Source organism: Candoia aspera, chromosome 5, assembly GCF_035149785.1.
Source record: "Candoia aspera isolate rCanAsp1 chromosome 5, rCanAsp1.hap2, whole genome shotgun sequence".
In the NCBI taxonomy this organism is placed as follows: Eukaryota; Metazoa; Chordata; class Lepidosauria; order Squamata; family Boidae; genus Candoia; species Candoia aspera.
Window position 1 is genome coordinate 581,479 of NC_086157.1, and position 14,463 is coordinate 595,941.

General features: G+C 46.0%; 1 protein-coding gene across 3 annotated transcripts in view; it reads left to right on the forward strand.

Moving 5' to 3' along the window:
- Positions 1–14,463, forward strand: part of TBC1D4 (TBC1 domain family member 4) — a 79,727-nt gene that overhangs the window by 32,117 nt on the left and 33,147 nt on the right. For all 3 annotated transcript variants that reach the window (XM_063304524.1, XM_063304526.1, XM_063304525.1), the window contains exons 4-6: positions 2,346–2,450; positions 4,794–4,926; positions 14,013–14,104. In XM_063304524.1, coding sequence (XP_063160594.1) covers positions 2,346–2,450; positions 4,794–4,926; positions 14,013–14,104 — 330 coding nt within the window. The remainder of the gene's footprint in view (positions 1–2,345; positions 2,451–4,793; positions 4,927–14,012; positions 14,105–14,463) is intronic.

Sequence of the window (14,463 nt, forward strand, 5' to 3'; positions counted from 1 at the left end):
ACAGAGGACTATTAGAAGAGATGGGCTTTGGCCATTCTCCTAAACCCTGGGAGGGGAAGTTGAAGGCATCTGCTTGGGGGAAGCCTTCTGTCTTGTGTGACTCACACAGAGATGGCCCTCTCCCTCATACTGGATGAGTGGTCTTCTGGCAGTGAGGGCATCTTCCAAAGAGCCTCTCCTGTGATCTGATGGGTCATGTACATAATGCAATCCTAGAACACCGTGGTTAGACGGAACCTTGGAGAGTAATCATCTCGGCCACTCGGGGCTTTAAAGATCAACACCAGAGCCTTCCAATAGGCAGGTGGCACCTGCGTGGCTCTTTCTGGGATCCCTTTAGCACTGGTGGAGTGCCCTCCTGCTGCGTTTCACACTACTGGTGGTTTCTGTACACTTTTCAAGGGTAGCCCCAGGTAGAGCACATTACAGTAGTCAAGAGTGGTGTGACCAAGGCATGGATAACTTGTCAAGTCTGACCTGCATAGGAAGGCTCACCCACTAATCGCTGAGCAAACTCAACCTCAGGAGCTACAAGCTGAAAAGAAACCGCACGAACAGGAGAGGGAGCTGTGAAGGTTGTCTTCCTACATGACTTGCCTCAGTGCTGGAGCCCAAGTCGAGGCAGCCCTATTAAACTTTGCCTGCTGACATGTGGCTTTGCCCACTCTCAGAAGGTTGACTGCACCATCCGTCTCCCACCCGGCTTTCTTCGTATCTCCTTAGCCGTGGCTCCCAGCCAAACCCGGCAGGCCACGCTAGCCAGAGGGATGGGATTTGCAATGAACTGTATCTGGAAGGTGGTGACATAAGGGAAGGTTGAGCTTTCACACTAAATCTCCTCAGCTGGATCGGGGCAACAGTTTTCTACCAGATGACCAGGCCAGAGTCCTCTGTGGCCAGATTTAGAGTTCTTGAAGTATGTGTGCGTCCCACTCTTTTCTGTGTTTTGGATTGAAATAGCAGCACAACTTCGAATGGGTTTCGGGTGGGTGAAGTGCACTGCACTGGCTTGATTTTAAACAGGAAGATTTCTTTGTAAAATCTGTGCAAGGCAACAGGCAATGTAACCACTAAAAGCGTTGCATGGCTTATGAAAGGCCACTGTCTGTGTTTCCTCTGGAGAACAATAAACAAGGGTTACATGTTGTTCTGGGATCTCACAGCTCCCTCTGAGCAGGGAACTGACAGAGCAGCTCCTCCGGGCCTTGGATGTTCACCTTTCTGCGGACATCGCCCTATCCTGGGTTGTTGGCATCCAGCCCTGCCTTGTGCTGCTACTTTGCCAGGCCAGGAAGAGCAGAGAGATTTGCCGGGGCCTAAACCAGGGCTTTGAGACTGGGTAGATGAAGAAAACACTTGGCGGCACCTGCTTGGCAGATCTCCTCAGAAGCCAGCCCCCTTGCCTGGCTCCCAGGAAAGGAGGCACCGTTCTTCCCAAACTGCATCCTTTTGAGTGGCAGGGCACTCCCAAAATATGAGTGGAGCTGGGGCAAGACATAGATCTCCTTCCAAGGATATAATTAAAGAGAAGTGTCTTCAGTAGGGTTACTCCCCAGTCATGTATTTAATAACTTTCTCATTGGGTTACATCAAACATTGCCCTTCGATGATGATGGTTGGAGTTGAGTCCAAGACACTGTGGTGGTCAAGGAGCCTCAGGTTATGCCTGGGGGGTAGGACTGTCTCTTGTCTTCTGATGGCTTCCAAGGAGGAGGGGGGCTTATTTTCCTTTTGCCTGAGAGTGTTTTAGCTGGGGGAGAAAGCTGTAGCAGCCCATCCCAAGAAAGCCTCCTCAGAGTCAAAGTCGTTTCCTCACAGATACATCCCTACAATTTCCTTAGAAAGCATGGAAGCAGTTTTCGGTGCCCTGGCCTGGTCAAACCCGATCTGACCCTGCTTAGCTTTCCAGCCTAGAGAGAGTCAGCCTGGTGCTGCTCGCTGCTGAGACTGGTTCAAATGCAGGCAAATACCCCCAGCCAGGGGTGGCCAAAGATTTATCCTGCTGGGGAAAAGGGGGGCCCATTTCTACAAGTTGGGGCTTGCTTGGTCCGGCTCTTTCCAGCTGTCCCCACACAAAGTGGAAGGGTGTGTCACGAGGCGGGGGGCATGTGTGCCAGGAAGAGGAGCGAGTCTTGTGGTGCGGGAGGCAAGGCCTCTCCGCCTGTGCTATCCTGCTGTTGCCCCTTAGCTCACATCCCAGAGGTGCCCTTGACAATACGCAGAATGCCGTGAAGCTACAAAAAGGACCCTGATTATATCCCAGTAATTCCTCTTTGAATGCCTCTTTAATCTGCTTGAACTGAGCATTGATGATAGGTTCCACTTGTCTACTTCCTTCCCTTTAGGGCATAAAACACATCGATCATTTTGGTTTTATTTGCCGGGAATCTACTGAACCTGGAATAAGTCAGTATGCTTGCTATGTGTTCCAGTGTGCAAGTGAATCCCTGGTAAGTCAGACGCTTTAAAATACCATTTGTATTGTCTGGTGACACAGAACTGAAAAAAAAATGAGATAATGCTCTTTTCTGTTTCTGGAACCATGTGATGCTTGGACAGACTGGATTGCTTGTTCACTTGGTACCATTTCACATCAGAAAAAGAAAAATCCCAAGTTCTTTCTAGTCACAGATTCATACTGATCAAACAAGCCTCCCACAAGGGTTGTGCACATTCTACCGGAAGAGCTCTAAGGAGACCAATGAGATGGTTAATTGGCCCATTAAGATGCTCCTCCTAATTCCACTGAAATTTACCATCCTGTCTTTCAGTCTGGTGGATGTAGCTCCTTCTGTGCCTGCTGTATGTCTTCCTTCCATCAATCATTTGGAGGTGGCTGCCCCTCTCCAGGACTTCCCACAGGGGGTCTTTTCCCACTGAATTTATTTTTGCTTTCACTGTTGACCTCTCCATGCCATCTGCTGAACCCACTCCAGTGGTGTTCAGCTTAAAGTACTCCAAGTCAGATTTCAATGCAGAATCAAGCGGAAGAAGTATTTCTGGGGCTTCGTGCCATGTTCCTCATAATGCCATCTAAAATCCACCAGCCTTTTTCTGCCTTGGCTTTGACTTGTGCTCAGCCGTGACCTTGAGATCCTCCTCATCCCTGGACTGGGTTCCCTTTCCAAGCTCTGTTGCAGTGATTTCCACGGCAGGGCTGCTATATGTGAAGGTGACTCTGGCAGAGGCCCAACGTTAAATCTGTAACCTCTCCACCTGTGGTGTTATCACAGGGGGAAGTGCAGACATAGGATGCCTCAGCAGAAAGAAGGATCATTGCTAAACAGGGCGGTCCTCTCCCTGGACACCCTGGGCAAGTTGGAGGATGAGAATGAGAGGCCGAACAAGCTTCTCCACACTTGCAGACAGGGCGCCTGCTGGGGATGACTTTGCATTTCAGTTGGATTATCCTTTATTGCACCGAGGCTGATGACCTTGCTTGCCATGAGAGCTCTCAATTATCTCTGGAGTTAGAGATCCTGGACAGTCTTCAGAACCGAGACAATGCCCCAGTGGAAGTTTTTATTTCAATTTCAGGTGGCCAGAAGTCACCTTCAGACCGTTTCATCTTGGGCTCGATAGCTCACAGTTTCGACAGAGCCCTGACCAAGATAATTCTCGGTCCCTTGGGTGTGAGGCAGAGAATGGTTAAGAACCCTTGCAGGGGGGGAATTTAGAGGCAGAAATTACGCAGCTCCTGAGCACTTAGCGAGCTTCTGCCAGTCGCAGATAAAGAAGAGTCTCTCCCTCTTCCCTGCAAATGTTTGCTATAAGGAACAGAAGAAGGGCTGCCAAAACTTTTCAGGGAAGCAGAAGGTTCAGGCCAAGTTGGTTTTTACTGTAGCTTCCCGCCTTGTTGATGTGCTTTCCAGACTCTTGGCGTCTTCTTCAATAGCCCCATCTGTTCATCCACCGTTCAGGCCTGGAATGGATTTGAATCTGTATGCCAGTGGCTCGCAGCCTCTGACCCTTGCTTCCAAGTTAGGCCCCCTCCAAGCGGGAGGCTGTGGGAACTGTCTGTGCCGGACCAAGCCAGGACTGGTGTCTGGGCACATAAAAGCAGGAAGTCCTCGGCTGGTTGCTGATGGGCTGCGAGTTTGCCTTTGTTGTCTTCAGCCACAGGACACCAGCAGCATCTCCAAGGGTTTGACAGATTTAGAAACTAAGAAATGGTTAATCTCTTACTATTAATTAAACATTTGGTAACATCATTTCTCTAAAATCAAACCATTCGATCATCAAAACCTAAAATCAAGACTTCATTCTTTTGTGTTACAAGCAAAAAGTCCAAAAGCGGGTTCCAGATAGAAATGAATACAGTTTGGAAAAGATCAGAAGCCACTGGTCTGATATGCTCTTTTCCTTATTCCTGCACTTTTAATTTTTCCTGTTTCTTTTTTAGACTTGTATTCTATTGATCTTATATTCTTCATTATGTGTCTTAATTATATCTTGAAAAATTAACATTAAAAAAAAAAGAGAAACTTAGAAATGGGACTTCTAGCAGTCAAGGAGTTGTGTGCTCTGGCTGCAGGCTGTTTACTTGGAGCTGCTCCGAGGGTCTTCTTTGGAGTCCAGATAATGTGCAGAGGGCTGAATGTGATCTGCTTTACAATGGAAAGCGCCATTGAATCCACGGGAACTTGTCCCACATCATGGCCCCAGAAGCAGAACCGTTGCCCAACCTGTTGTGCCCCTTCTGTTGGATGGTTTGGGAGCCTGGCTCAGCCTGGGAAAAACGTTCTTCCTGGTCTTAAAAACACACAGGTTTAATTTTTAAATTCTCTTTCTAGGTTGATGAGGTCATGCTGACTCTGAAGCAAGCCTTTAGCACGGCTGCGGCCCTGCAGAACGCCAAGACCCAGGTCAAACTGTGTGAGGCCTGCCCGATGCACTCCCTGCACAAACTGTGTGAAAGGATTGAAGGTAGCCAGGTTTTAAACCTTGGATGCTCACACAGTCTGAAAGAGACACGGGGCAGGAGGCCTTTGCGTGGCCTGTCCGGCACACTTGCCCCCCACCCCTCCTTTGTCTGTTGCTGCTCATGGGTGTGATGAAGGCACAAACACAGTCACAGATGGGGTCCATTGGCAGATACCGTAAATGCAGAAAGAGTAGATGTACTTCAGCTCTCTTAGCAAAATGAAGGGATGTCTTCAGTTCTGGATGTGTTTGGGTTCAGTATCTGGAAGAACATCCTTTCTGCTGCAGCAACAGAGCAGAGAGGTGGTGTGCAGATTATCTACTAGTTGATGGAGTTTTTAAAGACTAATAAAAGAACTCCAAGCATCTAACAGCAATCTTGCAGAGTAGAAGCGTGAACCAAAAAAAAGGAACTTGCACATTAAGCTTAATTACTTTCAGAAATAAATTCAGTCTTCACACTGTAGTTAGATGAAGAAAAATAGAGATAGCTTACTTTTATTCAGTAGATCTGGATACAGGTAGGTATCCCCAAGCCCAAGAAGAAGGAGGAAGTGGAAATCAGGTGACCCATGTGACATCCCACAAGCACAATAGAGATGTGTTTGCTAGAGAGATCCCTTTATGCTTATGAGACAGTGCTGAGTTGACCCCTGATAATTCCAACACTAGTGACCACCTTGAGTGATTTTTCCTTTCTGCAACTCCATTTTGTCAAGTATGTATGGAGTGGTTAGTCTGTGTTCTATACCTAGTTGTATTAGGTATGCTTGCATGGTTTGTGAAATAAACTCACCTCTGCGGTCTCTTTGGATGGCTTGAGGGGTTCTGTTGAACTTGTTGGTCACCATGGCTACATACGCTTTCAGCATGTCTGCTGTTTAGGATTTCTCCTTCATTAGGTAGGTCACACAGTATCTGGAAAAATCATCCATAAAGCATAAAACATATTTATTTCTGCCCACTGATGCTTGAAGAAGTCCACACAAATCAGTGTGGATAAGTTCAAGTGACTTGGTTGCCCACCTTTCCCTTTGTTAGGCATGGCTGGTCTTGTTGCCTTTCCTTTGATTCATATCGCACATTTTGATTGGCATTTATCATGGTTGCTTATTGCAAAATCTCTCACCATGCCTTCATTTTTCATTCTAAAAATTGCGTTAAAATAATGGTGTGAAAAACTTCTGTGCCAGGTAGTGGCGCTGTTGTCCTCATTTTGCTGCTGACAGGCAAGGCTGACATCTGGTGGTGGTTGTTCACAGTGCACCTGGTAGACATCCTTTTGAAAGCCTGTAAAGTAAAACTTTTCTCCACTGGTGACTTTACATTGTCCATTAGCTTTAAACGTCACATCAAAGCCTTTATTTTTCAATGTTGAGACACTTAGTAAATTAACCTCTAAGTCTGGTACATAGAAAACATCTTCTGCTATGAGATCTTTGTATTCACTTCCATTGTTGCATCGTAATGGCACCCTTCCTTTTCCTTGAATCGAAGTTGAATTGCCATCTGCTAATGTTAAGCTTCCTTCTGTGGTTTCATTTAGCTCACAAAAGTCACGTTTATTCCTGCATTGATGCCTGGTGGCCCCTGAGTCGATTACCCATCATCTAGGACATTTATTCTTCAGCAAAGGATCGTTACCTTGTCGTGGTGCTGGAGCTTGAGCACTCAATGATGCCATGAGCTAAACCGTGAAGGGCCACCCAAGACGGGAAGGTCATGACAGAGAGGTCAGACTAAATGCGATCCCTGGGGAAGGTAATGGCAACCCACCTCAGTATTCTTGCCGTGAAAACTAAATGGATCAGTACAACCAGAGATATGTCGGTATACCATCGGAAGATGAGACCCCCAGGTCGGAAGATGGTCAAAATGCTACTGGGGAGGAACAGAGGATGAGTTCAACTAGCCCCAGACGTGATGACGCAGCTAGCTCAAAGCCGAAAGGACGGCTAGCGGCCGACGGTGCTGGTGGTGAACGGCGAATCCGATGTTCTAAGGATCAACACACCATCGGAACCTGGAATGTAAGATCTATGAGCCAGGGCAAATTGGATGTGGTTATTGGTGAGATGTCAAGATTAAAGATAGACATTCTGGGTGTCAGTGAACTGAAATGGACTGGAATGGGCCACTTCACATCAAATGACCACCAGATCTACTACTGCGGACAAGAGGACCACAGAAGAAATGGAGTAGCCTTCATAATTAATAGTAAAGTGGCTAAAGCAGTGCTTGGATACAACCCAAAAAATGATAGAATGATCTCAATTCGAATTCAGGGCAAGCCATCTAACATCACAGTGATCCAAATATACGCCCCAACCACAAATGCTGAAGAAGCTGAAGTAGAGCAGTTCTATGAGGATCTGCAGCACCTACTGGACAACACGCCTAAAAGAGATGTTATTTTCATCACAGGAGACTGGAATGCTAAGGTGGGCAGTCAAATGACACCTCGAATTACAGGTAAGTATGGCCTGGGAGAACAAAACGAAGCAGGACACAGGCTGATAGAATTTTGCCAAGACAATTCACTCTGCATAACAAACACTCTCTTCCAACAACCTAAGAGACGGCTTTATACATGGACTTCACCAGATGGACAACACCGAAATCAGATTGATTACATCCTTTGCAGCCAAAGGTGGCGGACATCTGTACAGTCGGTAAAAACAAGGCCTGGAGCTGACTGTAGTTCAGATCACGAACTTCTTCTTGCACAATTTAGGATCAGACTAAAGAGATTAGGGAAGACCCACAGATCAGCTAGATATGAGCTCACTAATATTCCTAAGGAATATGCAGTGGAGGTGAAGAATAGATTTAAGGGACTGGACTTAGTAGATAGGGTCCCGGAAGAACTCTGGACAGAAGTTGGCAGCATTGTTCAGGAGGCGGCAACAAAATACATCCCAAAGAAAGAGAAAACCAAGAAGGCAAAATGGCTGTCTGCTGAGACACTAGAAGTAGCCCAAGAAAGAAGGAAAGCAAAAGGCAACAGTGATAGGGGGAGATATGCCCAATTAAATGCAAAATTCCAGAGGTTAGCCAGAAGAGATAAGGAATTATTTTTAAACAAGCAATGCGCGGAAGTGGAAGAAGACAATAGAATAGGAAGGACAAGAGACCTCTTCCAGAAAATTAGAAACATTGGAGGTAAATTCCAGGCCAAAATGGGTATGATCAAAAACAAAGATGGCAAGGACCTAACAGAAGAAGAAGAGATCAAGAAAAGGTGGCAAGAATATACAGAAAACCTGTATAGGAAGGATAACAATATCGGGGATAGCTTTGACAGTGTGGTCGGTGAGCTAGAGCCAGACATCCTGAAGAGTGAGGTTGAGTGGGCCTTAAGAAGCATTGCTAATAACAAGGCAACAGGAAACAACGGCATCCCAGCTGAACTGTTCAAAATCTTGCAAGATGATGCTGTCAAGGTAATGCATGCTATATGCCAGCAAATTTGGAAAACACAAGAATGGCCATCAGACTGGAAAAAATCAACTTATATCCCCATACCAAAAAAGGGAAACACTAAAGAATGTTCAAACTATCGAACAGTGGCACTCATTTCACATGCCAGTAAGGTAATGCTCAAGATCCTGCAAGGTAGACTTCAGCAGTTCATGGAGCGAGAATTGCCAGACGTACAAGCTGGGTTTAGAAAAGGCAGAGGAACTAGAGACCAAATTGCCAATATCCGCTGGATAATGGAAAAAGCCAGGGAGTTTCAGAAAAACATCTATTTCTGTTTTATTGACTATTCTAAAGCCTTTGACTGTGTGGACCATAACAAATTGTGGCAAGTTCTTAGTGGTATGGGGATACCAAGTCATCTTGTATGCCTCCTGAAGAATCTGTATAACGACCAAGTAGCAACAGTAAGAACAGACCACGGAACAACAGACTGGTTTAAGATTGGGAAAGGAGTACGGCAGGGCTGTATACTCTCACCCTACCTATTCAACTTGTATGCAGAACACATCATGCGACAAGCTGGCCTTGAGGAATCCAAGGCTGGAGTTAAAATCTCTGGAAGAAACATTAACAATCTCAGATATGCAGATGATACCACTTTGATGGCTGAAAGTGAAGAGGAACTGAGGAGCCTTATGATGAAGGTGAAAGAAGAAAGTGCAAAAGCTGGTTTGCAGCTAAACCTCAAAAAAACCAAGATTATGGCAACCAGCTTGATTGATAACTGGCAAATAGAGGGAGAAAATGTAGAAGCAGTGAAAGACTTTGTATTCCTAGGTGCAAAGATTACTGCAGATGCTGACTGCAGTCAGGAAATCAGAAGACACTTAATCCTTGGAAGAAGAGCAATGACAAATCTCGATAAAATAGTTAAGAGCAGAGACATCACACTGACAACAAAGGCCCGCATAGTTAAAGCAATGGTGTTCCCTGTAGTAACATATGGCTGCGAGAGCTGGACCATAAGGAAGGCTGAGCGAAGGAAGATCGATGCTTTTGAACTGTGGTGTTGGAGGAAAATTCTGAGAGTGCCTTGGACTGCAAGAAGATCCAACCAGTCCATCCTCCAGGAAATAAAGCCAGACTGCTCACTTGAGGGAATGATATTAAAGGCAAAACTGAAATACTTTGGCCACATCATGAGAAGACAGGACACCCTGGAGAAGATGCTGATGCTAGGGAGAGTGGAGGGCAAAAGGAAGAGGGGCCGACCAAGGGCAAGATGGATGGATGATATTCTAGAGGTGACGGACTCGTCCCTGGGGGAGCTGGGGGTGTTGACGACCGACAGGAAGCTCTGGCATGGGCTGGTCCATGAAGTCACGAAGAGTCGGAAGCGACTAAACGAATAAACAACAAAGGACATTTATTGGTATCAGCTTTATAAACAGTGTATAAAGGCTTTTTACTTTTAAAAGATTTTTCCTTGGATTTATCCTTGAAAAAATCCTTCTTGTCCTTATTTCTGCAGAACCTTGCAATATGTCCTGGCTTCTTACATGAATCACAGATAATGGCTCCCTTTTCTTTCCTTTGGTTTTTCTGATGTGCCACTGATTGCTCTGGCTCATGTCTACCTTTCATTGCTAGGTAACCAATGTCTCTGCCAGGCTCCCTATTGTTATGCAAATTCTTTTGCCTTAGGCATTGTGATCTTATCACTCCAAAAATTTGAGAAAGATTTTTCCCTTCTATATTCAGACCAGCAACAAATGGAAAAAAAATATTTGGTAAAGTACTCAGCATGAAGGACATCTTAAGTTTTTCATTCATGAGATTCTGGACTGTGCTCAGCTGATCAAAGATTGCCTGATCAGATCGTCATTTACATTTCCATTGTCTTCCAAGTTGCATGCATGCAGTTCTCGTAACAAAGAGATCACTTTCTGATCATCAGCTTCTGAGTATAGGGTGCATAAATTCCAATCATTTACTTAGCAGTAGAAATATTTTTTGGTTGGGACATGGTGGCGCTGCGGGTTAAACTGCTGAGCTTGCCAATCGGAAGGTCGACGGTTCAAATCCGCGTGATGGGGTGAGCTCCTGTTGCTAGTCCCAGCTCCTGCCAACCTAGCAGTTCGAAAACATGCAAATGTGAGTAGATCAATAGGTACCGCTTTGGCGGGCAGGTAACGGCGTTCTGTGTAGTCATGCCGGCCACATGACCACGGAAGTGTGTACGGACAAATGCCGGGTCTTCGGCTTTGAAACAGAGATGAGCACTGCCCCCTAGAGTCGGACACAACTGGACTTAATGTCAAGGGAAACCTTTACCTTTACCTAGAAATATATTTAATCTCTGCTAATCTGTGATCTGGAAGAGATCTAGCAATAAGAATTTTAGCTCTCTTATCCTTTTTCTTCCACTGGTTTTTGGCTTCCTGCCCATCTTCTGGTTTAGGTTCAGGTAAATCCAGAGCATCTAAACAGTCTTCCAAATCTAGCTGCATCCTCAGTCTGAATAGCCTTGCTGAGTAATTATCCTCAGTCAATCTTGGCATGGGGGAAACTCCCTCCTCTCTCTCCATTGTTCAGAGAGAAGAAAAAAAACTTTGCCTTTTAAATGTGCAAGCGACTTTCTTTTTGGCTGTGAGGCCAAAGCCTTTTTTTTTCTTTTAAAATCAGTTCTTGGTCAGTACACTGGACTCTGCTGGGCTGCACTGGTCTGTACTGGGCCCATAACCCTTGATGGAGTTTTTAAAGGTAAATGAAAGAACTCCAAGCAGCTAACAGCAATCTTGCAGAGTAGAAGCGTGAACCAAAACAAGGAACTTGCACTTTAAGCTTAATTACATTCAGAAATAACTTCAGCCTTCACACAGCAGTTAGATGAAGAAAAAGTATAGCTTACTTTTATTCAGTAGATCTGGATACAGGTAGGTTCATAGTAGAAAGCACTTAATCTTCACTGGATGATGAAAAAGGGGAGAGCTGCATTCTCCAGTTCTTCCTGCTTGCATGTCTGCCCACGAGGTAATGGAGATTGTTAATCCCCAAGCCAAAGAAGGAGGAGGAAGTGGAAATCAGGTGACCCATGTGACATTCCACAAGCACAATGGAGATGTGTTTGCTAGAGAGACCCCCTTATGCTTATAAGACAATGCTGAGTTGACCCCTGATAATTCCGACACTAGTGACCACCTAGAAGGACACCTTGCAAGATCAGACCATACCAGACCAGTCCAACCTAGCCCATTTTGTGTTTCCATCTGGGCTCCATCTGAGGCTGCTAACTAGTTGTGTTAATTAAATAACAGCATTACATTACACATTTTTGTGAGTTGCTTTTACAACTCTCTTTCAGAGTTGAAAAGCAACAAATCAGGGAGTCAGGTTAATGGAGGAGGGGTCTAACTTTCATTGAAAGACATCTCTACTCTTTTGCCATGCTGGTGAAGGACTGGGCCATTGGTTGTCTCTAACTAAGAGGCCCCAACTGATTTCCTTTCTTTCCCAGTTCTGACATGCTTGCTTTGTGGACCAGAACCATGAAAGTCTTCCAGGTGCAGCCACGCTATTTAATGCAAGGACTTTTATTCTCACGTTTAATTATCCTCAACATGACATTCTTCTGAGCCTTGACTTTGTGTAAAGTGTGAAGGGAAGGGTCATCTCTCAAGGTCCTCAGAAATGTTTACAAAGTCCTTGTCTGCTGATTCTTTTCTCTTAGAGAGCGAGTGAAAACATTCCTTATTGATTAGCTTAGGGGTGATGGGCCTCAGTAGATTTCTTTTTATCCTCTTCTTTGCTAAAAGCGTGTGAATAAGTCTTAATTTGAGAGATGCCTTTTAGTCATATGGGCAATATTTCCCCTGGATGGGTAGCAGGTATCAGTGGTAAAAAATGACCACGCCTTAGGTATCTTGCTGATGACGATGGAGCAGAAATGTTTGCCTGTTTCTGTTTAGCTTTTCTCCAAAGGTTATCAATGGTTATTTCAATCAGCCCATATTTAGTTACTAGCCCCCTCTGGTGGGCAAAGCCTGAAACCATTGAGGTTTGGTTAAAATCAAGCATTGAGAGACAGGTCTCCCCTCCCCTCCATTTCTTGTTGTGGTGGGTCAGAGACCAAAAAGGGTTATTTAATAAACCATGTTTGCAGAAGGGACTGACTAGTCCCTTTTTGATTTCCGAAAAAGAAACCTTGGGGTTTCTCAGATTTGAAAGGATGTGAAGCTGGTGCCTTATTGATTTCCCTTTTTTCTTCAATCCATTCAGTCATGTCCAATTCTTGGCAACTGCCTGGACTAGTCCCAGCTGTTTCTTGGCAAGGTTTTTCGGAAGTGGTTTATCATTGCCTCCTTCCTGGGGCTGAGAGGGTATGACTGGCCCAGGGTCCCCCAAGGCGGGACCAGAACTCAGGGCCTCCTGGTTCCTAGCCCGGCGCCTTAACCCCTAGCCCTACATCAAACTGGCCCTCATTTTCCTTAAATTTTCTTTTCCTTCAAGAAAGCTAAGATACAATACAGCCTGTTAGGAAGAGAATGCCAAAGCGTCTAAGACAGGGCAAATTCTTCACATGCTTCGGAAGGCTTCTCTCTGTTCCAGTTGCTGGTGCTGAAATATAGTTTAAAGCATTGTGTAATTTAACATAAAACCTACTCGGACAGAGGCCCCTCTGTCAAATAGTGGTAGCGATGACAGGTGTGTTCACTTGTTGTGTGCCAGTGTTGCAAGAGCCTCTTCTTCTGAACCAATGACCAAAATGAGAATATATGCTTACTGAGGTTGCTCTGAGCATAGCATCACTCTGAAGGACCATAAATGGGTTCTCTCTCAGATTTTTGAAATGTGCCCCAAATGGGTAAGACATTTCTGTAGGAGCTGAAACTCAGCGCTCCCCTTGGCCAAGATGGTGCCTGTAAACAAGCAAGCTTAGCTCACTGTCTGTGTCTCTGCAGGCTTCCAGCTGTGTTTTTGGATGGCAACAGCTTGATTCAGATAAGAAGCACATGCTTATTCTTGCCTTCTCTCTTGACTGAGACCTGCTTCTGCTCTACTGTTTTTTTAGAGCAGGTAGAAAAGGTTGGGTTTATAAAAATGGTAACTTTAGAGATAAAAAGTGGAGCAGGTGTGGATGCAATCTTCTTAAAACAGGAGTTCCAGAACCTGTTCAGCAGACAAGGCTGCAGGGGCTCTTCGCTGCCAGTGGTCGGTGCCGCAGAGATGGTTCTGCAAGGGTCTTCCCCCTCTTCAGGGGTGAAGGGGCCACACTTCTGAGCACAGGTCCCACCTCCTCCTTGACCTGCAGACCCACGCGCAAGGCCATTGCTAATTGCTTTCCTTGGCAGCAAAGGGTCGGGTTGAGCTTCCCCCAGGCGGCCCTGGGGGAGGAAGTGGGAGAGCCGAGCTCTGGCCGGAGGGCCCTAATGGGGAGGTCGAGGGAATGACCTGTGCTGAGTCAAGGGATGCCAGATATCCGTAAGGCGAGGGCATCAGCGGGCAGGGCAGGCCGTGGGGCTGACAGGAGGCTGTGTGGAAGGCGTGGCGCATTTCAGCCGTCACCCTTCAGCTGAACCATGTTAAGCCCAGTTGCCCTCCTGGCTGCAGAGGAGCTGGTGGGGGGGCTGCCAGCGAGAGAAACTTCTCCTTCTTTCCCTCCAAAGGTCTTTATCCACCAAGAGCCAAGCTTGTAATTCAGAGACACCTGTCCTCTCTCAGCGACAACGAACAGGCCGATATCTTTGAGCGTGTGCAGGTAAGAAGTGACCCCGTTCCCACCGAGATACGGCAGCAGGGTCGGTCTCTACCCCGAAGCCCCCGAGGACCAGAAGTGCATTCCGGCACCTCTCTCTCTCAGCACCCACTCCCTGCCCCAAACTGAAAGACGGTGGTGGTGTAGCATAACTGCTTTTATTCAGAAGGGATCAGATCGTAATAAATACTGCAAGACACAGATTGCCTTTCTGCTGTGAGCTGTTTTAAGGAGATGGTCACATAAATAAGAGAACTAGAATTAAAATGAGTTTGCTATGTGCCCATTCCTGCATGGGGGTGCCTTTAATGGTTCCTAAACAGCAGTGAAATGAATGCCTTTTCAAACACTGGTATACCTGG